The 23,191-nt window shown below is 33.5% G+C and overlaps 5 protein-coding genes across 10 annotated transcripts; 3 read left to right on the top strand and 2 right to left on the bottom strand.

Moving 5' to 3' along the window:
• Positions 1 to 73: 73 nt before the first annotated feature.
• Positions 74 to 2,761, top strand: LOC124493384 (xylosyl- and glucuronyltransferase LARGE2s). The gene is made up of 2 exons (XM_075735818.1): positions 74 to 504; positions 577 to 2,761. Exons 1-2 carry the CDS (start codon positions 224 to 226, stop codon positions 2,570 to 2,572), a joined length of 2,277 nt encoding a protein of 758 aa, XP_075591933.1. The 5' UTR covers positions 74 to 223; the 3' UTR covers positions 2,573 to 2,761.
• A 22-nt stretch (positions 2,762 to 2,783) lies between these two features.
• CCT6 (chaperonin containing TCP1 subunit 6) lies at positions 2,784 to 4,892 on the top strand. The gene is made up of 5 exons (XM_047056487.2): positions 2,784 to 3,089; positions 3,156 to 3,219; positions 3,273 to 3,799; positions 3,855 to 4,655; positions 4,722 to 4,892. The coding sequence occupies exons 1-5, from the start codon at positions 2,953 to 2,955 to the stop codon at positions 4,807 to 4,809; spliced, it is 1,617 nt and encodes a 538-aa protein (XP_046912443.1). The 5' UTR covers positions 2,784 to 2,952; the 3' UTR covers positions 4,810 to 4,892.
• On the bottom strand, positions 4,721 to 11,745 carry LOC124493365 (monocarboxylate transporter 9). 5 transcript variants are annotated; one of them, XM_075735813.1, is made up of 8 exons: positions 11,278 to 11,745; positions 10,955 to 11,143; positions 9,051 to 9,548; positions 8,408 to 8,968; positions 6,506 to 8,302; positions 6,217 to 6,447; positions 5,875 to 6,157; positions 4,721 to 5,821 (listed from the first exon to the last, which is right to left on the bottom strand). In XM_075735813.1, exons 4-8 carry the CDS (start codon positions 8,603 to 8,605, stop codon positions 5,544 to 5,546), a joined length of 2,787 nt encoding a protein of 928 aa, XP_075591928.1. In that variant the 5' UTR covers positions 8,606 to 8,968; positions 9,051 to 9,548; positions 10,955 to 11,143; positions 11,278 to 11,745; the 3' UTR covers positions 4,721 to 5,543. The 5 variants fall into 5 exon arrangements, with proteins under 5 accessions (XP_075591928.1, XP_075591932.1, XP_075591931.1 ...); XM_075735817.1 differs by lacking the exons at positions 10,955 to 11,143; positions 11,278 to 11,745 and adding an exon at positions 10,609 to 10,902; XM_075735816.1 differs by lacking the exons at positions 10,955 to 11,143; positions 11,278 to 11,745 and adding an exon at positions 9,922 to 10,145.
• A 236-nt stretch (positions 11,746 to 11,981) lies between these two features.
• On the top strand, positions 11,982 to 13,539 carry MED19 (mediator complex subunit 19). Its single transcript, XM_047056516.2, has 2 exons — positions 11,982 to 12,443; positions 12,511 to 13,539. Exons 1-2 carry the CDS (start codon positions 12,257 to 12,259, stop codon positions 13,380 to 13,382), a joined length of 1,059 nt encoding a protein of 352 aa, XP_046912472.1. The 5' UTR covers positions 11,982 to 12,256; the 3' UTR covers positions 13,383 to 13,539.
• Positions 13,458 to 23,170, bottom strand: LOC124493349 (uncharacterized). 2 transcript variants are annotated; one of them, XM_047056421.2, is made up of 7 exons: positions 21,114 to 23,170; positions 20,913 to 21,050; positions 17,863 to 20,841; positions 16,421 to 17,584; positions 16,235 to 16,356; positions 14,430 to 16,183; positions 13,458 to 14,358 (listed from the first exon to the last, which is right to left on the bottom strand). In XM_047056421.2, exons 1-7 carry the CDS (start codon positions 22,671 to 22,673, stop codon positions 14,114 to 14,116), a joined length of 7,962 nt encoding a protein of 2,653 aa, XP_046912377.2. In that variant the 5' UTR covers positions 22,674 to 23,170; the 3' UTR covers positions 13,458 to 14,113. The 2 variants fall into 2 exon arrangements, with proteins under 2 accessions (XP_046912377.2, XP_046912385.2); XM_047056429.2 differs by having other exon boundaries at positions 18,478 to 20,841.
• Positions 23,171 to 23,191: the final 21 nt, after the last annotated feature.

Below are 23,191 nucleotides of genomic sequence, written 5' to 3'. Positions count from 1 at the left end.
GTATGGCTTAACCAGTCCTCATCATGCTCCTCCTCTCCCGTCGATTTCGACTCTACTGTCAATTTTGATTCCAATTAGAATTGTTTCACGCCCCCACAGCTGTTTGTTCAAAATCTATCTATTATTATTATATAATAATGATCAAATTTTTCACAATAAATTCAATTTTATTCTCAAGACAAAAATGTAGTGATAATAAATTATCGATATAATTAATCACAAAATGGTTAAAAGACGTAATCGTCTTTGGATTCTGGGACTAATTTGTGCTCTTTCAGCTAGTCTTTTCATTTATTATCATCTTCAGCATGAAACAAAAAATAATGTAAACTTTTTAGGATTTACTGATCGTGAAATGAAACTAGCTGAACGTGTCAAAGATGCTGAACAACAGAATCAATTCCTTCAACGACAGCTTAAAATTTCTCGCCAACATTTAGCGAATGTTTTGGCTGAAGTCAAGCATAATCAAATGCGATCATTATCATCATCATCAAAAGAATCGTTAAACAATGCAAAAATATCGACAATCAATGAGCGAAAACTTTTGACAAATTCATCTTTGTTCTCAAAGAGGCCTTGTGATCATCCTAGTGATAATAAAGGCAATCAAGATATCGTTTCAAAATGTGAAGTGATCGAAGTTGCAATCGTTTGTGCTGGTTATAATTCTTCGCGATCATTAGTTACATTAATCAAATCTATCTTATTCTATCGAAAAAATCCTCTACATTTTCATTTCATATCCGATCAGATAGCACAAAATATTTTGCAAACATTATTTAAAACTTGGTCGGTTCCCGAAGTTGAAGTCAATTTCTATCTAACAGACATGCTTCAATCTGATGTCAATTGGATTCCTAATAAACACTATTCTGGAGTTTTTGGCCTAATGAAGCTTGTTTTACCAAAAATTCTTCCCATATCACTGGATAAAGTTATTGTTCTTGATACTGATATAACGTTTGCAACAGACATTGCCGAATTATGGAAATTATTTTTAAAAATGTCAACAGAATCAATTGCTCTCGTGGAGAATCATTCCGATTGGTATCTTGGAAAATTGTGGAAAAATCATGTACCATGGCCAGCACTAGGACGAGGTTTCAACACTGGAGTAATGCTTTTCAGATTACAACGACTTCGTGATTTCAATTGGTCAGCTATCTGGAAAATAGTTGCAGAAAAAGAACTTTTATCGATGCTTTCAACTTCATTAGCAGATCAAGATATATTCAATGCTATTATTAAACAATATCCTCAATTAGTGTATCGATTGCCTTGTCAGTGGAATGTACAATTGTCGGATAATTCGCTTTCAGATTCACTATGCCACACTGAAGTACAAGATTTGAAAATCATACATTGGAATTCACCGAAAAAACTTAAAGTCAAAAATAAACATTTAGAATTTTTTCGTAACCTTTACCTAACATTTTTGGAATATGATGGCAACCTTTTACGAAGAGAATTGATGGGCGGATGCCCTACAACTCCATTACCTATGTCTGCAGCTAACCTTTCAAATAATTTAATCATTAATCGTCAATCATTACAACCAAGTGATGATGATGATCCTTGTTACGAGTTTGATCGTGCTCAATCAATTCAACATCGAACTCATCTTCATTACATTGAATTTGAATACGAACCATCGCCAGACGGAAATGATGTTACACTTGTCGCTCAGCTTTCCATGGATCGCTTACAGATGGTCGAAGCTTTGTGTGAACATTGGGAAGGGCCGATTTCTCTATCAATGTACATGTCTGATTCAGAAGTTCAGCAATTTCTAGGCTATCATCAAAATTCTAAAACTCTTTCAGAGAGAAAAAATATTGACTATCATATCGTATATCGAGATGGACCATTCTATCCGATAAATAAATTAAGAAATGTAGCTTTGGATCAAGTTATCACGCCATATGTTTTTCTTACCGATATCGATTTCCTGCCTATGATCGGCCTCTATGATTACCTCAAACGTTCCATTGGATCTATTGGTTTGGGTTCATCTTCCAGTCTAATAGATCATTCAAGTTCATCAAACATTAACAACACTCCAAAACGTGCCTTGGTTGTACCAGCTTTTGAAACACTTCTTTATCGTATACAATTTCCTAAAACGAAAGCTGACTTGATTCAAATGTTGAACATTGGACAATTATTCACATTCCGTTATCATGTATGGACCAAAGGACATGCACCAACAAATTTTGCCATTTGGGGACAAGCAACCACACCTTATCGGATAAAATGGGAACCAGATTTTGAGCCATATATCGTTGTACATCGTGATGTTGTTCGTTATGATACACGATTCGTTGGATTCGGCTGGAATAAAGTATCACACATTATGGAATTACATGCACAAAACTATGAATTCATTGTCCTACCGAATGCATTCATCATTCATATGCCACATGCTCCTAGTTTTGATATTGCTAAATATCGTTCGAATTCAAATTATCGTAAATGTTTGCAAACATTAAAACGAAATTTCATAATGAATCTATCTAAACATTATGGACGACAATTCAAAGATGATAGTTTGATTGTCATCAAAAGTTGATTTTTTTCAATTTGTAAACACCTCTCTAGTCTAGAATGGGGCCAAATTTTTTTTACGTCCTTCACTTGTACGTATTAATAAGTAATAATAATAATTATATTATATGTTTTAAGTAATTTCTGATCATAAATTTTGTAATTCATTCAATTTAAAATTTTTTCTGCCAATAAAAAAAATTCATATTAAAAAGATTTTACTGCCGATAGATGGCATTGTTTAAAGCGGCATCAAATCTATTGTTGGATGGAAAAAAGCACGTTGTTGCAGTATCGTACTGAAAACTATTCATCACACACCTTGTTTCATTGCATCAAACTAAATCTGTTCTTTATTCTTTATTAAATTTGTCAATTTTTTCAAATTCTAGATTAGTAAAAAAAATGGCAGCCATTCATTCGTTGAATCCTAAAGCCGAAATTGCTCGCCATTCACAAGCATTGGCTGTGAATATTAGTGGTGCCCGTGGTCTACAAGAAGTTCTCCGTACTAATCTTGGTCCAAAAGGAACAATGAAAATGTTTGTATTATCTACTATCTACTTTATTTATATTTATAATTACAAATTGAAATTCATTTCCAACAGGTTGGTCAGTGGAGCTGGTGATATAAAAATTACCAAAGATGGGAATGTTTTACTTCATGAAATGGTTAGTTGTTTTCAAAAGTCTATTAACAATATTCACATTTTTTTTATAATTAGCAAATTCAACATCCAACGGCCTCATTGATAGCAAAAGCGTCAACAGCTCAAAATGATGAAACTGGCGATGGAACCACATCGACCGTATTGATCATTGGTGAATTGTTGAAGCAAGCCGAAATCTACATCAATGAAGGTGTCCATCCTCGTGTGATTGCGGATGGCTATGATCAAGCTCGTAAAAAGTCAATCGAATTTATGGATACTTTCAAATATTCAGCCAGCGAAACCGACCAGGAATTGATGCTAAGCGTTGCTAAAACTGCACTAAAAACAAAAGTTGCCGCTCCTATTGCCGAAAAATTAGCAAAAATTTGCGTGGAAGCCGTGTCACACATCCACAAACCGGGAAAATCGATTGATTTGTTCATGGTGGAAATCATGCATATGCAATGCAAAACAATCGAAGATACCACTTTGATCAAAGGTTTGGTACTGGATCATGGTGCTCGCCATCCAGCTATGAAAAAACGCTTGACCAATGCTTACATCCTTACTTGTAATGTGTCTCTCGAATATGAAAAAACGTAAGTCGTTAATATTTTGCTTAAAATTTGTAAAATTTTTATTCAAAATCTATAGAACTGTTCATTCTGGATTTTTCTATAAAACGGCCGAAGAACGTGAGAAGATGATTGCTGCTGAACGAAAATTTATTGAAGATCGGTGCCAAAAAATAATTGATTTCAAGAAACAAGTTTGTGGTGATGATCCCGAGAAAAATTTCGTGGTAATCAATCAGCAAGGCATTGATCCTAATTCACTTGACATGCTGTGCCGGGCAGGAATTACCGCTCTTCGTCGGGCCAAACGTCGAAACATGGAACGATTAACTAAAGCATGTGGTGGCCGCCCTGTCAATTCACTTGAAGATCTTACTCAAGATTGTCTTGGTCATGCTGGTTTAGTTTATGAACACACTTTAGGCGAAGATAAGTTCACTTTCGTCGAAGAATTGAAAAATCCAGAATCAGTTACTATATTGATTCGTGCACCTCACAAATATTCTATAACTCAAATTAAGGATGCTCTTTATGATGGATTAAGAGCTATCAAAAATACCATTGAAGATAAAGCTTTAATACCTGGTGCCGGAGCTTTCGAAATCGCCTTGCATGCTGAATTACTAAAATTCAAAAATCTTGTTGATGGTAAAGCCCAACTAGGTGTACAAGCGTTTGCTGACTCCATTTTGGTGATACCAAAAACGTTGGCATTCAATTCAGGATATGATCAACAGGAAGTTATCATTAAATTGTTACGTGAATACAATGATACTAAATTGCCCGTTGGAATTGATCTTAACACTGGTGAACCTTGCAATCCAATTGTAACCGGCATTTTTGATAATTATCGCGTTAAAAGACAATTGATCTTTTCTTGGTGAGTATTGATTTTTTTTTGAAAAATATAATTTATCTCATCAATCTATTTTTTTCAATCATACAGTACTTCGATTGCTTGTAATATTTTGTTGGTCGATGAAATAATGCGTGCTGGACTGACATCGTTGAAAACTGGACCGAAAATGGGCTAAAAAATTTCACTCAATTATTGTATCAATCTTTCAGAATTTTTACAAAATTTATTACTTAATAAAATGAACGAATTCATTTTTTATTTTTCGTGTGTAATAATTTGTTTGAAAATACCAAAGTGAGCAATTCTTTTGATTGGATTATATAATCATCACCGGTAGATCAAGCTTTTTTGTTTTGTGCATATGAGAAAAAAATCAATAGAATCACCCGATCATATACGCACAGGTTTTTATGTGTTAATCTGATACAAAAAAATTAAATACGAAATTCAATTCGGAAAATATATTAATCTTCCTTGAGAGAGTATATATGGGCACTGGTGCAAGACTAGAGTTATTCAATGTGGAAAAAATCACATTATTCAATCCAGTGGTTTTTTATGTTGAAAAAAAATTTGAATCGATACTTAGTAGGAATTTGGGTATTGCAAAACATAAAAAAATCAAAACTGATTTTACAAGTTCTAAAAGAATTAGACGAAATCACACAATCAGAAAATAAATAATCAATTGAGATATGAGATTTTGTGAAAAAAGACATTCAAATCAAAAGAGATTAATTGTTAAATGAGAAAAAAGGAGAAAGTTTGATTATAAATAATAATAATAATAATAAACAGTTTGAATATCAGATCAGGGATTAGAATATCAACACTTGTGTGGTATTCACTGAATACTATTCAGCAGTATTACAATTATAAATATCACATTTATGATGATCAATCGTAAATTCAAATTTCGGAATCTTCTTCAATAGTCGTATCAGCTCTTGGTTTCGAATGTTTGTTATCATTTGTCATTTTACATGATGGTGATGAAGCACCATTTGATAAGGGACATCCATTTCTATCTTTCAGTACTGATTCGATTTCATCGTCGGATTGGTTTCTCCAAAGGAAACAGTTTTTCTTTCTACCCACTGGTAATACTAATATACCAGATAGCATAATTGTAATTCCGGTTATGTAAAACGCGTTATCATAGTTTCCAGATATGTCAAATATCCAGCCTAGATTTTATTCAATTAATGAAATTAAAATAAAAGTCAATAACAAAACATACCAGCAAGTGGTGGACCAATCAATGAACCAAATCCCTGTACCAATAATAACATTCCATAGGCCGTTGTGAATGAATCCAGCGAGATCAATTCAACAAGAATAACTGAAACTAATGAGTAATTGGCCGAGATACAAAATCCATAGATGGCCGATTGAATGCTTATGAGATAGCTATCAGTTGTCAACGGTATGGCAGCCATGACTAATCCGCTTATTGATACAAGAATGGAATAAATGAAACTTGCATCTAGCCATGGTTTATCTCCTATATATCCGACAAAAACCTAAATCATTGAATTGAACAATTAAAAAAATACAATACTTATATGATTAAGAAACTAACCACTCCAAATGTATTGAAAACACCGATAATCGAAATATATTGTGATGCGCCATCTTTATCTGATGCTCCACTGGTAATTACTTGATCCGGTATATAAACGTAGGGCACATCAATACAAACATAGAGCAGAAAATTTGACAAACAAAATATTGAATAACGAAAAGATTTGAAAATGGACATATCGATCATATTGATGAGAATTTCTTTTAAATTTTCATAGAGATTTAAACTCTATGAAAAAAAACTAGATTATTAATCCATTTTTCGTTGATAAATTGGTTATACTTACCTTTTCTTCATTAATAGTAGCCATACTAGTTCGATAGATGTCAGGCGCTGAAGATGCTTTTAATCGGTATTTATTGATGACCAACATTGCGTTTCTATATGTCAAACTTCCGCGAGGCAATCGTAAATGACGCAAACGATTTATACGTGGTGTTTGCTGCTGATGTTGATTGAATAAGACATCATTATTATTATTATTATTATTATTAAAATGCTGTGATTGACGAGCAAAATTCAATAGCTGTCCAAAACGACTTGTACTGTTTTGTCTAGAATTAGTTGATGATTTCAATATTCCTCCATTATCTGTCGCTTTATTCGAATCCATAACATCGTCATTACTATTTATAATACCATTCAATTTGGAATGAGAATCCATGTGATGAGTAGAACCAAATTCAACAACTTTCTGTGTGGCTTTCGGTGGAACTGGGGATGATGAAATCAAAGGAACTGGTGTCGTATTTGATTGTAATTTAACTTTGGTTTTGACGGTCAGATCATCACATTGCATATCCCATGGAAGAAACATGCTTAATAAATGAGGATAGTGGCAAATCAAATTATGTAGATAACCACCACGACGAAATGTTAGTTCACCATAAATATTATTGGATTGCATTTCATTCTTGTTATTATTCGAAGAATCTTGGCTATCGTTATTTTTGATAAATGTTGGTATATTTATCAATGAACTGGTATGTCGTGGAAATGAATCATCGTTTGAATGAGATTCCGATAAGGGTCTTGCCATAACTGAATGCTGTTTCAGCAACAAACGATGTTGCTCTTGTGACAAATTACCCGTTATTGATGTGAGACGATCATTTTGATTGTCAATGTCAAAATTATCGTCAGAATCTGAAAGATTTGAATCCAAGTCCGATGTATCTCCACTGTTTGATGAGGAAGAAGAGGAGACATCGCCTGAAGTATCAATGTTAACATCAGGAATCAAGAATCCACAGCAAACCATGTTGAGGAAGACTCCGGAAAGTATGAGCAATGTACCACGCCAGCCATATTCTTTCAGCAATAAAATGATGAGTGGAGCAAACAGGAACGTTCCGAATCCAGATCCACAAACAGCCAATCCAGTAGCAAGTGATCGTCGACGATCGAACCAATATGCTACGCTTACTATTGATGTTACATAGCAAAGTGCCAGACCAAATCCAGCTAAACTGAATGCAAAAAATAAATGTTCTACGCAGGTGGAATATTGGCCAATAAAAAATCCAGCCGAAGCTAATAGAGCACCGGCAATCGTAACTTTGCGACAACCGAATTGATCGACCAAAGATGATCCGATAGGACCAGTTAATAACGGTATCGATAAGAAAAGAGAACCGATCCATGCGGTCTTGCTTTTTGATTCATTAAAATAATTTACCAATTCGACAAAGATGACACCGAATGATAGAGATACACCATCAGCGATTAGATTGATGATAAAGCTAGCAAAAACAACCATCCATCCCCAACCGCCATCCGGTGGTCGTGAATAGTTCAGTTGACGTTTATTTTTCTTTGGACTTTTCTTACTCTGATGTGTGTGCGTTGTCGTACTATTCGTTGCCGCTGATGATGTTTGCAGGCGATTTTGATGATGGGGTGAAGAATCATTGTTACTACTATTGGCACTTGAAATTGAATCCAATTTATCATTAATCACAGCAGCTTCGGCAGAAGACAATGATTGTATCATTTTTTCATCGTCTGTTGAATGATTTTGATACTGTAGTTGTGGATTAGTCGATAATTTTTCTGCCATTGAATTGTTAATAGATTTATCGTTCTAAAATAGATCGCACGGAACATATGTACAAAACATACGGAATGTATGCATTAAAGCGAAAATATAATCTATTGATCTATCAAGAAAAAAATCGATCAAACATACCTTATGGCCATCAAAAATTCCATTTTGTTCAGATAATTTTGTTTCATTCTCCGATGGATTATCATTATTGTGTTTAATTTTGTTATTGTTTTTGTTCATGACGATATTATCGCCATTAGTTACGATAATCGGTTTCGTTGCCAAATTCATCGGAAATAATGGTTCCATTTCTTTCGTATGCTGCTGCTTCCTTTTCATTATGACAACTGGTGGTAAAATTGTCAAATTGATCCCAATCGATTGAGAACGTCATGCAAGAACACCGATGATGATGATGACGAAGACACACAAGTAATAATGAAAAAAATCTTGAATTTATTATCAAATATTATTGCCAAGGTTATATGGGTGTTGTTTTTGATTACTAATGGCTCGAGTTCTATTGATTTTTCATTAGAATTTACATTGATCTTCATTACATTCAATCATATAAAGATAAACATGATAATCAAACAAATGAATTGGATTCACAATTATATTAAATTGCTTGAGTTTTCGTCGTTCCGGTTTGTGTTTCGAAATTTATAAATGACTATTAATAGTAATTTAATAATGATGTGTCTATATTGAGTATAAAAATTTTTTATATAAATGAATGATACTATTAAGGGATAAATAATCGTTTGAATAAACGTCGACTTACCTTTATCATTAAAAAATTTGAATAAAAAAATTGAATAAGAACAGTTGAGAAATTAAAGAGAAAAACGAAAAAAGGAAAACCCATTCATTAGACATTTATTCTAGTCGTGGAGTTAACTTCAGATGATGGATAATAAAGTTTTGGATTTGCAATTGAAAACAGTTATTGAAAGCTAACAACACAAGGGATTTTATAATAATGATATTGACAATTTCACTGGTACGTGAATTGAAACGCGAAACCAACGATGATGATGATGATGATGATGATGATAATGGTGAAATGATTGATGATAACGATTTGATGATATAATGGTTGATTATTGATTCCAAATATGGCAATGCTTGGAACATTGTCAAGAATCTGGAAAGATTTGAATTGGGATTGGGGGAATAAATCGAAAATTCGTTGTTATTCGACAAACTCTATTAAAGTTTGTTAGTAATCGCTTTATTCTTGAAATAGATGGTCTGAATTATTTAAAGTTCGATGACAGTTCTAATGATGATAATATGAATATAAAAAATAAATAAATAATATTTTTGTGATTATTAATTTTCTTCATTTTCTCGGTATAAATCAAAGTGAAAAGTTGAGAAAAAAAATAAATGATTAAAAGATAATGATCAAAGTACAATCAATACATTGATTATCGTTACTTGTGGACAGATATCAATGAAAAAAAGAAAATTTTAAAATTCAAAGGAAAAGCTGGAACGATCATAATGTGAACAGGGTTCAAAGATTCGAAAAAAAAACATAATACACTTGTTTTGTATTGGTATTTGTTGTTTTAAAAAATCACAGAATAATGAAAAGTGTGATGTCATTGAATTTTTTTTAAATTTTTGTTGTTTTCTAATGATCATACCTTCCAGAATAAAAATAATGAGAAAAAAACACAAACAAAATTGAGTGTTTGGATTTCATTCATTCATTCTAAGTTGCAACGACAACATCGACAACGTTGAAGATGATGATGATGATGACAAAGAAATGAACCACTAGCATCCGTTCATTCATTCATTCAATCTTACATTCACAGCCGAATTATCCATGGACTAATTTCTTTACTTGAACATCATCATCATCATCATCATCATCAATATCATAATACATGCTCGTGTCTATTTCATTTTATTTATTCATTCATTCATTCAGGGGAGATTAACGCACGCGAAAATTGATTAAAAAGATCTCGATATACATAGATGATGATGAACAAAATCAAGTGATTAAACATGCTAGTATATCATTATAACACAAAATAAATTTTTTTAATTGAAAACAAAATTCTTTCTGTAATTATAAATGAAGAAGAAGGTACAGAGAGGAAGGACGAAAAGGAAATATGAAAATATAATTTGAAAAAATAACTGTAAAGTAAAAAAGGGTATTTTTTTTTCTTTATAGTATTTTGGCAACAATCTATTGTTGAACTAAATTAATACGACGATTATCATAGTGATAATAAATACAACATTCTAAGGATAGAATGTACATGTTATTCAATGTCAAATTTTTTTTTTATTTTGTTCATTCATTCATTTATACATACTTGAATCCATTCTATATGCTGTTTACAGAGACACAAATAAAGAAACTGAATAACTGAACTTGAATTTGGAGTTCTGCAATGATCGTTCCAAAATGTGATTATTATATCTTCTTTTCTCTAACTATCGTTTTTTTTGATCATCTCGAATATCAAATGATCAATATTATATCGATAATAAAGGTTAATCAGAAAATATTTGAAGACTTTTGCTCGACAATACTATAATGGAAAACTATGATGATCATGCACATGTATTTTGCCAAACAACAAACAAATATGAAGCACCAACAGTCGCTAAATGATATTAAAAATATTACCTGTCACATTTAAAAAAAACGGTGCTTACCTTTTCAAATCAATTATAAATTTCATAGCCATGATAATGTTCTAAATAAAGAAAATTTTCAATTATGATGATTATGATTGAAATTGACAATCAGTAGAATTCATTTTTTGTGGAAAAATTCAAGGCACCAAACGGTAATTCATTCATTCATTTATTCTTCCTTAGTATTTATTGATAGGAAGTTTGACACTGACATATCATAAAAAATGATGAAGAGATTAAGAATTCAAGAAGAATTATGTTGAAGAGAAAAATGTATAAACAAACAAAAAAAAAGAATATTTAGATATTATGACGGTGAAGTTCACTACAAATACACATACAAACACAAACACAGATGATATATATATGAAATGGATCGGACATCAATGAATTAGCGCGCAAGAGCAATCCAGGAATCGTTCCAATTAATGGACCGACAAAGAATACCGCATTTACATGTATATCACATGATATTTGCTGGTTACTAATCCAAGATTCATTGAAGATTTTTTTGATCAGCTAAATCATTTTCTATCACACGATTACAATTTTCGAATTTCAATTTTTGACGTTGGAATTATTATTGCTGAAGAGATAAAGTGTAAAAAAAATTTGCCCCTATGTGATGGTGTTCAAAACATAGAATTTCAATGAAAGAAAAAAAGATCCATCAAACATTAAAATCACAATTTATAAATGGATAATAATTAAACGGAAATACAAAGTTGAATGAATTTTCAATAATTTTTTCCTCACCCTCTCTCCCTCTTTTTCTCTTTAGTATATATTTTTTTTAAATTGAAAAAAAAATTTCAACTTTTCTACTTTTTAGCCTCCATTAAATGCTGCTAGAAGATCGTATGATTTTCGATACTACTTTCAATCGAATTCTTTTATATATGCTTGACAATCATATTATATATCCGATATATATCGTATTCGATACCACACACATATTCACACATACACTTGAACCACTACGACTTATTGTTTTGATCATGTGTATTTTGTGTGTATGTGTCGGCAGCGTCAAATTTTCCTATTGAGCACTTAATATTGACCAAGTGCTAACATTGAATGCTGGATCATACAATATTTATTTATTTTGAATTATTATTGTCATTATTTTTTCGTGTACATGATCCAAAATTAAAATAATTTTTGTTTAACAAAATATATTGTGAATTGTAAAAGAAAATTCTACCATATTTTTTTACTTATGTTCGTAGATGTTGCATACTTTGTAATGGTATTGAATGTTGCCAAAGTTTAGTAATTTGAAATCGGATTCTTATCGGAAAAATTATTATAATCATAAAAATGATGTCCGAAATCATTCGCCGACCATCGGAACAATGTTCACCTAAAACTAGTCCACGTGGTAATCGATCACCGGTAGTTATACCTAGACAGGATTCTACCGGAACATTAAAAACGACTATATCGTTGGGCAAAACACCTGCCATCGTTCATAGTGGACCATTCTATCTGATGAAAGAATTACCTCGTATGTAATATTTGAATTCTCTTTTAATTTGTTTAGTAACTTTTAATATATTATTTCACTAATATAGCTCCAAGTGAATTGACAGGCTCAACAAATTTACTACAATACCATAATCTCGAACATTCTTTTAATAAATTTTGTGGTCGTAAAATTAAAGATCAGCTGAGTGCATTTCTGCCAAACCTTCCCGGCAATATCGATATACCAGCATCTCAAGATGACAGTTCATTAAGAAAAATGATAGAACGTCCACCAATCACATCGATCGAGATAGTTCCATTGAATAAACAACAATTGGATTCGGCATTTCGTTTACATGTTGGTCCAGTGCCTGATCAATATCGATTCATGAACCAAACAGTACAACGCAAAAAACATAAGCATAAAAAAAGTCATAAGAATAGATCTGGTCCAAATGGACCAGGTGATTCACCATTAGGTGGACCAAACGATCATCATTCAGCTCATTTACTTTCGGATTCGAATATGAATTCCGATCTACTATCGTCTCTATCCTCTAATCGTGATCGTGATTCACATGAGATGATGATGAAAAAACATAAAAAACAAAAACGTCATGATGATGAAAAAGAACAGCGAAGAAAAAAGAAAAAGGACAAAAAGAAAAAGAAACGCCATTCTCCCGATTCACCACCATATGATCCAAATGCATCATCTTCATTGCCAATAGATGATAGTCCAATGATGTCATCATCTGTACCATCATCAGTGATGATAGGTGGTGGTCCAGGAACACCATCAAATCCAACGGGCAATAATGGTCTAACCTCAACATCATCTAATCATCAATCATCAAACGCATCAATCACTGGGCCACAACAGCCATCATCAGCATCATCAATTACCACATTGCAACATTCAAGCTCATCATTGAATAATAATATCAATGGCAGTTCTTCTGGGCGGCCATTATTGTAAAATCATTCATCTATAATGTGGACCTCATTGTATAAAAAAAAACAAAAAAAATTCTCAAAATGAAAATCTGTATGATTATGAAATGTAATGAAATTTTTTTTTCTTTACATAAGCATTTCGTCATTTTTTCTTATAAATAAAAAATATATAACAAAAATTTTTTCTCATTTGGTTTTCTCGTTGCTTACATCTTAATTAATCAATACACAAATAAATACAAGGATTGTGTCATGGATGTGTTTGTGTGTGTGTGTGTGTCATGATCAATTACGTTCAATAATAATAATATTACAATGAAACGAAAAAAAATGATGTATGAATAATTTAGATATATAGGCGATAAAATAAATCGGACAGCAAATCAACAAGTGTGGGTGTGTTTCAAGTCAAATCAAGGGATGAGTGAATATTCTAAATATATTTTAAAAAAATAATCATGATTGCTGGTGTGGACAAGGTTATTGAAGGGGATGAATAAACTGATCATGCGAAGAAAAGAAAAAAAAATAAACTGAAGACATGTTAAAATCATTTTCCTAACACGATAGTTTTGTCATGATTTGCAGGATGTGAATATGCTATGCACAAAAGCGTGTGTCAACAAACAAACAAAAAATGTGTTTAATGTCGAATCGAAGAGAAAACAAAGAAATGAAAGATTAATGTTTTGAACACTATTTTGTGGAAGAATTTTCATTTCGTTTCGAAGACGATGATGCGGATGATAATGACTATTTCGGTAGTGGTGTTGTGGTAGTCGGTATAAGATGCGAATGAGAATGGTGATTTTGATTTAGATGTATATTATTGTTAGAATCTTTGGCATTAGAATCGACTGTTGTTCCACATGTATTCGTTGTCGTGGTTTTCATCATGCTTGATGATCCATTCAATTGTTCAGAAAACAATCTGAATGGTTTATAATCCATATTTTGTTTCAATATTGAATCAACAATAAAGTTAGAGTTGACAATTTCTATTTTGTACATAACAAAAACAAGTTAGCTTTAAATGTATGCTACATGATAATACATGCATAAAACTTACCAACTTGTGGATGTTGAATTAAATAATCAGCTAGCAAAAGAAGATCTGTTTCACAAGTGATTATGACGATTTTTATCGGCCATTTTCGTCCATCGTTTTGTTCGAATAAATGCATTAATTGTCGACGATTAGGCATACGTTTCATAACCGCTTGGCCACCGTTTGCCTCGATAATTTGTATCAATATAGGAGGCGCTGGAATGAGGCTTGGTGTTAATAAGAACAGAATATCATTAAATAGATCAGCACGACGTCGTTCCCAGGATTTACATAAATTTAACTGATACGTTTGAAATATAAGTGATGATGATGATGATGAAGCCGATGATAATGATGACGACGAAGTGGATGATGAGTTAGATCTTTGATCTTCTATGTTTGTCATTGTGACCTGTTGATCTTGTACATTATCGTCCTGATGATTATCATCAGCTGCCCGTACATATTCGAATTGTTGTTCGGATAAAAAATATTCAGCTTTTGATGATTTATCTAGCCAGTCACTATTGACCATATACTGTGTACGAGCAAAGGCACATAGGAAATTTATAGAAATTTTCGGCAATAGTGTACGATTCCATTCTGAACCAATAACCAAATGTGTTGCCTTGAGGCAATCAGCTGGTTGTTGAACAATACGACCACCAAGATTTTGTATGATTTGTTTATAATGTTCATATTGACCAGGTCGACGAAGTAATCCAGCTAACAAGATGACATATTCATTTGATGGTCGCAATTGTTGCTTTAATTTCAATTGTACTTTTTGTTGATTCAAATCTAACGGAACTTTAAATTCTGAACAATTCGTTTCATTTGGTAATGGTGAAGATGATGATAATACTACAATATCATCGACACTCATGTCATGAATGTTTGAGCTGTTATTTGAATCACTGTTTGTTCCATTCATCATAATCATTGGAAGAGTACCATTATTCGGTGTATTATTTGATATTGATGATCCATAAAAGCTATCATTCGTTTGACAGCTGTTCTCTTCTTCGTGGTTGATAAGGTTTAAATTCTCCGATTCTGACTTGGCCAAAATATTATCTAACGAAGACATTATTACTTCTTTCACTATTGATTGATGATCTTCATTATCATCTTCGGTTTTAAATCGTTTTGTTGACATGAGCAAATCACCATCCGGATCATCAATATTCATATGGTCACCATTTGTCAGGGCACTTTTGATCACATTTCCAATGTCAGCATCTTCCAATGATCTTTTCGTACCATGTCGAATAAAATCAGAGGCATTATGTTCATCATTATTCGATGTGACTTCACCATTCACTTTTTTATCAATTTCTTTATTTTCTTTGGCATTAGATGCTGATAATTGCTCTTCATTATCTATCGGGTTAGAATCAGTTTTTTGATCATTTGGTTTTTCTTGTCTCTTTCGATCTTCTAGTTGTTTGACCATTTCTTGATGTTTAACAAGATCATTTTCATCATATTTGATCGGCACACGCCATGAAGACATTAAACCTTGAGCCACGTGATAGTCTAATCTGAAGGCATCTTTTTGCATTGCTGATTCCGAATTTTTTTCGGACTCTTTATTTTCTTTGCCATTCATTTTCGTTGACTGCATATTTTGATGATCAAAGATTCGATATTTCTTTGTTAGATTACCAACTGATATACAATCTCCATTGCCAAAAAGAACATCTTGTAGCCATGTAATGTTCACGACAGCCATACGCCACTCCATTGCTTTTAGATATTTTTCTCCTTCCGGCCTTTTATAAACAATTAAGAATTAATTAAAATTAAAATTAAATTTTTCATACCTTTTACAAATCAATACAGTATTCTTTTGAGTAAGATAATCTGTGTAACGAGCACCCGTTTGAACAATTAAATGTTTCAGCATTGAACGCTCATCTTGATTAAAATTTGTTACAGAGATCACCTATGAATTGAGAAATGAGATATTGAATTTTTTTTCAATCAAAAAACCATTTTATAAAACCTACATGATGTTTACAAGGCATCGTTTGTGGATTAAATGCTACAGGAAGATGATAGAAACGCCATGGTGGAAGTAATCTTCCCGATTCTAATACATCATTCAACCAGAATATTGACACATAACGATGATCACCATTTTGTTGCGGCAACATTTGCTGATATTGACAATGTGATGAACGCATTGGTAAATTTAAATGTTCGGTTATGACATGTGTCACACTACTGTTAGAAAGATCAGCAACCACTTTACCACCAAATTTTTCAATACGACGTTTCCAGCCACTAATCAAATTTGACGTGAAACGATTTTCAGCATATACAGCTGAAATATAAAAGGTACAGCCAATTAAACAACTTTTAGCTCCAATAAGAGATCCATGTCGTGTTTCATGTCCATAAAAACGTATGGCTAATGATTGCATATGTTGTTGCTGAAGTGATGATGTAGGGTTTTGTTGCGCGGCTCCTTGTTGATGATGAAATGGAATCATTGTTCTATGTGAATGTGGATGTTGCATATGAGGAGGAGGATGATGATATGGCGTATGTTGTTGATGAGAATTAGGACCAAATGATTGACGAACATGTCCAAGATGTTGGTTAGGAGGAGGATGTGGTTGAATGGCATGGTGATGAGATGATGAACCAGTTACATTCGAATGCTGTGAATGATGTTGATTGAAAGATTGCATGGGTGAAAGTATCTGATTTGAATGATGCATAGAAGAAAATGAAAGATTAGGATTAGGTACAACCGGGTAATTATGTAAATGTCCAGATAAATGATGTAATGCTGATGTTGGACTTGGTGTTGAAGGCGTAGAACCACCAGTTGGGAGAGGTGATGATGATGCCGATGAATGTTGAAAGGTACTGGTTTTTCCGGGAATGGCCGGTGAACTACGTACAGGCGAATGCTGTGATGGTATATGATGAGGTGAAGGATGAGGATAACGTTGACCCATGTGAATTGGTTGTGGACCGATCATTGGCCGTTGTTGCTGTGAATAATGTGCATGTTGATTATGAGAATTATATAAACCGACGGCCTGTTGTTGTTGACTAGGTAACATCGATGATGATTGCGGTTGGCCACCATAATGTTGACCAGGATGTTGATTATGTAACGAAGGTTGATCCGCTTGTTGATGAACTGGTGAATGATTCATCTATTTGAAACAATGGCAAATGAATAATAATGATGATTAATTTTAAGACTGTTAATCTACAAAATCTAATCTTAAAAAGACCCAAACCAAATAAAAAAAATAAATCATGCATTTAAAAATCAACAATCAAAATCATGCAGGTATAATGCATGCAATGGCACAGGTATACAAGGCATAATGTGTCCAAAGGAAATTTTTTGAAATGGTTCCCTTTCAATGAACGATGAATTCGTAGCAATAGTAGAAAGGGTTGGTTATTGAATTGAAGGTAATCTTACCACATTGTTTGTCGCTCCAGAATTATTCACATTATTACTATTGTTAGGCGAACACACAGTTACTGGTTGCAAGGTAATCTTTGAGTTTTGATGATTATGTAATGACGGTGATGATGGTGATGATGATGAACCACAGGATGCCGATGATGGCGTGATCACAGTGGTTACCGGATTGGTATCACTGCTATTTCGATTCTGTTGTTGTAGTTGTGAATTCAATCGATTATTCAATAGATTGGCTAATGCTGTTTTGGTTTTTTCATTCACCACTGATGACGACGATGATGAAATTGCCACCGAAACTGGTGCAGGTGTTCCAGGACTGGATGATTGTTGTTGATGATGATTGGGCGAGGGAGTGGATGATGGATTCGTATTCGTTACCATTATTTGTGTTTTGATCGCTGACTGTGGTAAATTATTAACTAAAGATTGTTGCTGAGATGATGCTATCGACAATTGAATCATATTAGAATTATTGTTTGGACTATTCATTGCCTGTATTGAAACCATTGGTGATTGTTGACTATGAATGCCGCTGTTTGCTGATTGCTGTACAGCGATAGTAGGGTCCTGTTGATGTTGTTGTGGACTATGATTAATATTAGCTCTAACCTTATTATTCATCAACAATGATGATGATAGATCATAAAATTGTTGCTGTTGTTGTTGCGGTGGTTGATTTGAAGAATTAGGCAGCATCGGTTTAGCCATCATTCGAATCATTTGTCCGGGTGGCACGTGTTGTTGCTGCTGAAGTGGAAATCTATGTTGTGGTGGCTGAATTGGCGGCCGGATCCAAGCCTGTTGCTGAACTCCAGGAGGAATTACTTGCGGTCTTGGATACTGTTGTTGTTGTTGTTGCTGATTGTAATCTGGTTGCGACCATCTTTGTTGCTGTTGTTGTTGTTGTTGTTGTCGAATGAATTGAATTTGCTGTGGAGTCATTGGTTGTGGTCCACCTGTAGGTGTTTGTGGTGGTCTTGTTGACATTTGTTGCATTGTATGACCTGTTAGTCCCATTTGTTGCTCTTGTTGAGAAGGATATGGTTGCATGGGTCTCATCATCATTCCGGTAGGTCGTGTTTGTTGTTGTTGCTGTGGTAGACCACCATTAGCATTATTCGGAATCATCATACCGGGTCTGATTCCAGGTTTAGGTTGTTGGACATAATTCATCATAGTCGGTCCACCACTAGATGGTGATTGACAAACAGGATGAGATTGTACGGGTGATTGTTGATTACTACTCATGATTTGTTGCTGTTGCTGTTGCTGCTGCGGTGGAACTGAAATCCTCAACATTGACATCCGTTGTTGGTTTTGAAGCTGAGGTGGATGTGAAGGAATATTCGGTGACATTGGTGATTGATGATCTCCTGTATAATTTGGTTGATTGGCAAACTGTTGCGGCTGTTGTTGCGGTGGTTGAATCATTCGAACCATTTGTTGTTGTTGTGGTTGATTTGTTTTATTCGTTTGGTTATTTACCATATATTGCTGTGATTGTTGTGGTCCACCAGGAACCATTTGTGGAGGTCTAGTAACATATTGTTGTTGCTTCGGAATCACTTGCCTTGGACAAAATTGTTGCTGCTGTGCATTCGGAGGAAATTGGGCTTGCTGTGGTTTTTGAGGGCGATATTGTTGTAGCATCATTCCTGAATTTGAGGGTGGAGACACTATTTTTTGCGACATCATTTGATGCTGTTGTGCTCCAGAAACATATTTTCCTCGATACTGTTGTTGATTCTGCTGTTGATACATTGCCGATTGCTGCTGTTGAATGTAGACTTGTTGTGGACCAGATGATTGATTGGGTAGCATTTGCGACGTATATTGTTGGCCAGAAGCTTGTTGAGGATGCGGATAAGATGAACCAGCAGCCTGATGAGTCGACATCAATTGCTGCTGTTGTTGTTGTTGCTGCTGCTGCTGACCCATTGGAGGCACTATTTTTCTCTGAGCTTGTTGCGATTGCTGCACTATATTCTGTTGTAATTGAGGCCCTGGTTTTTGACTTTTGATTGCATGGACCAATGGTTGACGAATTTGTTGTTGGAATTGATGCATCGGCAATCGTTGTGGATGTTGATTCGGCGACTGTTGCATCATTTGAGCATTTGGAGCATTGTTGTTTAGCATCGCTTGTTGTGGTGATTGATGTCGAATCGGTTGATGAGAATGATACTGTTTTGATGCTAATAATGATTGTGATTGGACATGAGATTGTTGTGATGGTTGTGAATGCTGAGAATAATGAGGCACTGGAGCTGTTGAGGCTGGAACTAACGAAGGCTTTGTTGGTTGTGATGTAGATGATGGTGATGATAATGTAGGCGGTAGTGAATGCAACGAAGATTCTATCATGGTGGTTGTGGTCATAGTTATGGGCACATCATTTGAAGATTTTTTCGCCGTTACCACGGCTTCAGTTGAAATGGACATGGTAACCGATTTGGTTGCTGGCGTTGCATTTGTCAGTGATGTTTTTGAATTATCGTAATCTTGCTGCTGTTCAGATTTTATCGAATGCTTAATGGTCATTGTATTTGATGACTTGGCATTTTTCATTGAAGAATTTCGTCCATGTACATTTTGATGATAATCAATCAACAACCTGGGATGATAGCGTTTCTCGTCGCATAGTTTTTGTTGTTGAATTGAATCGATAATCCAATCTGGTGTAACTATATGAATTTTTCCAGATGATTCTTTCATAGCTAATTCATATTTTTTTCCAAAAATTTTTGTCGTCAACAAATGTGTGCAAGTATGATCGAAATGTAATTGAAATTTTCCCCCATAATAGCTTAGCATTGACCATAGATTTTTCAAATCATTCAATGAAACCTGGCTAGCACAGGCAACAATGTTTGAAAATAATCGATTGCATCGATCATTGTTCGAATCGATCAATATGAATGGTTCGATAGGAAGCATTCGGTTGGCACGTAATGAAAGCCAAACCCATTGACTCTGAAATATTTTAATCGAATAAAAAATATTTTAGAGAATGTAAAAAATTCGAAAAAAAATTCATCACTCACAGTAAGGACTGGTTTTTCATAGATATCGATTGCTTCGCTAACACTTGGATGATCAGGATCATCTGCGATAAAATATGTTGCAGAATCAGATAGATAATTTAGAAACTTTGCACCATGTCCGACCATAATTTTTTTCATCTTTATAAAAAGTAAAAATAAGAAAAAAATTTTTAAAGTGATGAAAAAATAGCCAAATTATACCTTATCAGAATCGGAAACAGTCTCACAGAGAGAGAATTTGACATGTTCAAATAGATCAGCTGATGCATGTTGATCTAATATTTCATCAATATCACCATTATTATCATTATAATTTTGATCATAATTTGTCAATTGATGTGTCTGAAATTGAACATTGCCATCGGTATCGTTTGCTGTTGTTATAGTTGTCGTCGTTGATGTAATGCTGCTGGACAACAATTTATCCAAATCTTCTACTTGTACATCATCATCAGGATTTGAACATAATGCATCCATATTTTGGTCATTTCCAAGAAGAAATTCTTCGGACAAAACTTCAACAATTGCCGTATGTTCATCTGCGCATGGTTGTAATATTTTTTCTTCATCTTCATCATTAAGTAATTTCGAATCAATATGATGATGTTCATTATTTTTATTGGAGGCAGTTGATGTTAATGTTTCCGTTATCGTGGTCGTTAAAGATGATGATAATTTTGTTGATGAACAAGAATATTCCATCGGCTGTTGATCGTTTATTGACAATGGAATATTCTGTGAAGATGAAGTTAAAGGCATCTGATTGGAAGTTTTATAATTATAATGTCCATCCAATAATGGCGGTGGTGGTGTGGATGATGAGATCATCGATGATGATGACGAGGAGGAGGATGATGATGATGATGATGATAATGATGTATGATGCGATTGAATCGAAGAATCAACATCATGAAGCTCATTAATATTATTTTTATTATTATTATTATACGAATTATTGTTATTGTTATTTGACATTATTAATTTTGATTCATTTAGCTCATCTATATCCCGTTTTTCATCATTACAATTGGTTTCCAATGATGATTGCTGTTGCAATCGATGATCGCGTTCATCAGTAATTGAATTCATTACAGGATGATGAAGAATAGATTGATGGTGTTCCTGAAATTCTTGGACGGTATCGTTATCATTAATAGAATTATGGTTATTTTTATCATTGCAAGAAACAATGTCTGCTGTAACGGGATTCATTGACTGTATTTCAACAACATTTTCACTATTATTATTATCAATTGTGATCTGCTCGATTTTATTTTCAATCACAATGTTTGGTAAAGACTGTTGTGATGTCCTTGATACAGGATCGTTTTCATTGCTTGTTTTCACATGAATATCTGACGATGACGATTGTGTATCAATTTGCATTGCATTAATTTCATCATTAATCTTAGTGATGATCATATTCGTATCGGATGATGATAAATCCGGAGGAACATTCATATTCACATTATCATTTTTGATTATCGTCATCATTGTTGCTGTTTTTGTCGCTGGTTGTTGTTGATTATCACAGAATTCTTCAACATCATCATCACCATCATTATTAACATTATTTTCAATTTTAAGAACAGAACATTCTTCTTTATGTGCAATGATCGAAGAACAACAATCGATAGAGGATGTTGAGATTGCCACCGATGTTGGTATTTTAACATTATCATCACCATCATTTTGGTCTGATGTTGATGCCGACGTTACCGTCGTCGTTGACGATGAATTAGCTGATGATTCTTCAGCCATCCTACGAATCTTGTAGGATTTTTTTTTATTTTTAAATGAATGGTCGAATATAATTATTATAGTTGCTTATAATAATGAACAATCATATGAATAATTGTTGTGTCAATTATATTTTGATTATGAAGAATAAAAACGAAAAAATTGCAACATGTATTCAAATTCGCCATCATCATCACTTTAATCTTAATTGATCAAATGATAAAATTATTATCATTTATAAATACATATCAAACACAAATACACACATATAAAACCAAAATATACGGTTTATATCAGATGAAATAAAACTGAATAAAAAAAAACACACAAAAACAAGAGAAAACAATAAATGAAACCGAATTTTTTCAATCCATTCTCAATTCGGATCAATTAGAAATAAACAAAAACAAAGAATTTCAAAATCATAATAATTTATCAGATTCTGGAATCAACAAATTGATGAACGAATTAATTGATGTAAAAAAAAATATCGAATGGAACAAATTGATGATGATGGTAATGGTAAACCAGTCATATGA

This window comes from Dermatophagoides farinae, chromosome 2 (assembly GCF_024713945.1).
Source record: "Dermatophagoides farinae isolate YC_2012a chromosome 2, ASM2471394v1, whole genome shotgun sequence".
NCBI classification, from domain to species: Eukaryota; Metazoa; Arthropoda; class Arachnida; order Sarcoptiformes; family Pyroglyphidae; genus Dermatophagoides; species Dermatophagoides farinae.
This window is presented reverse-complemented; position numbering and strand designations above follow the sequence as displayed.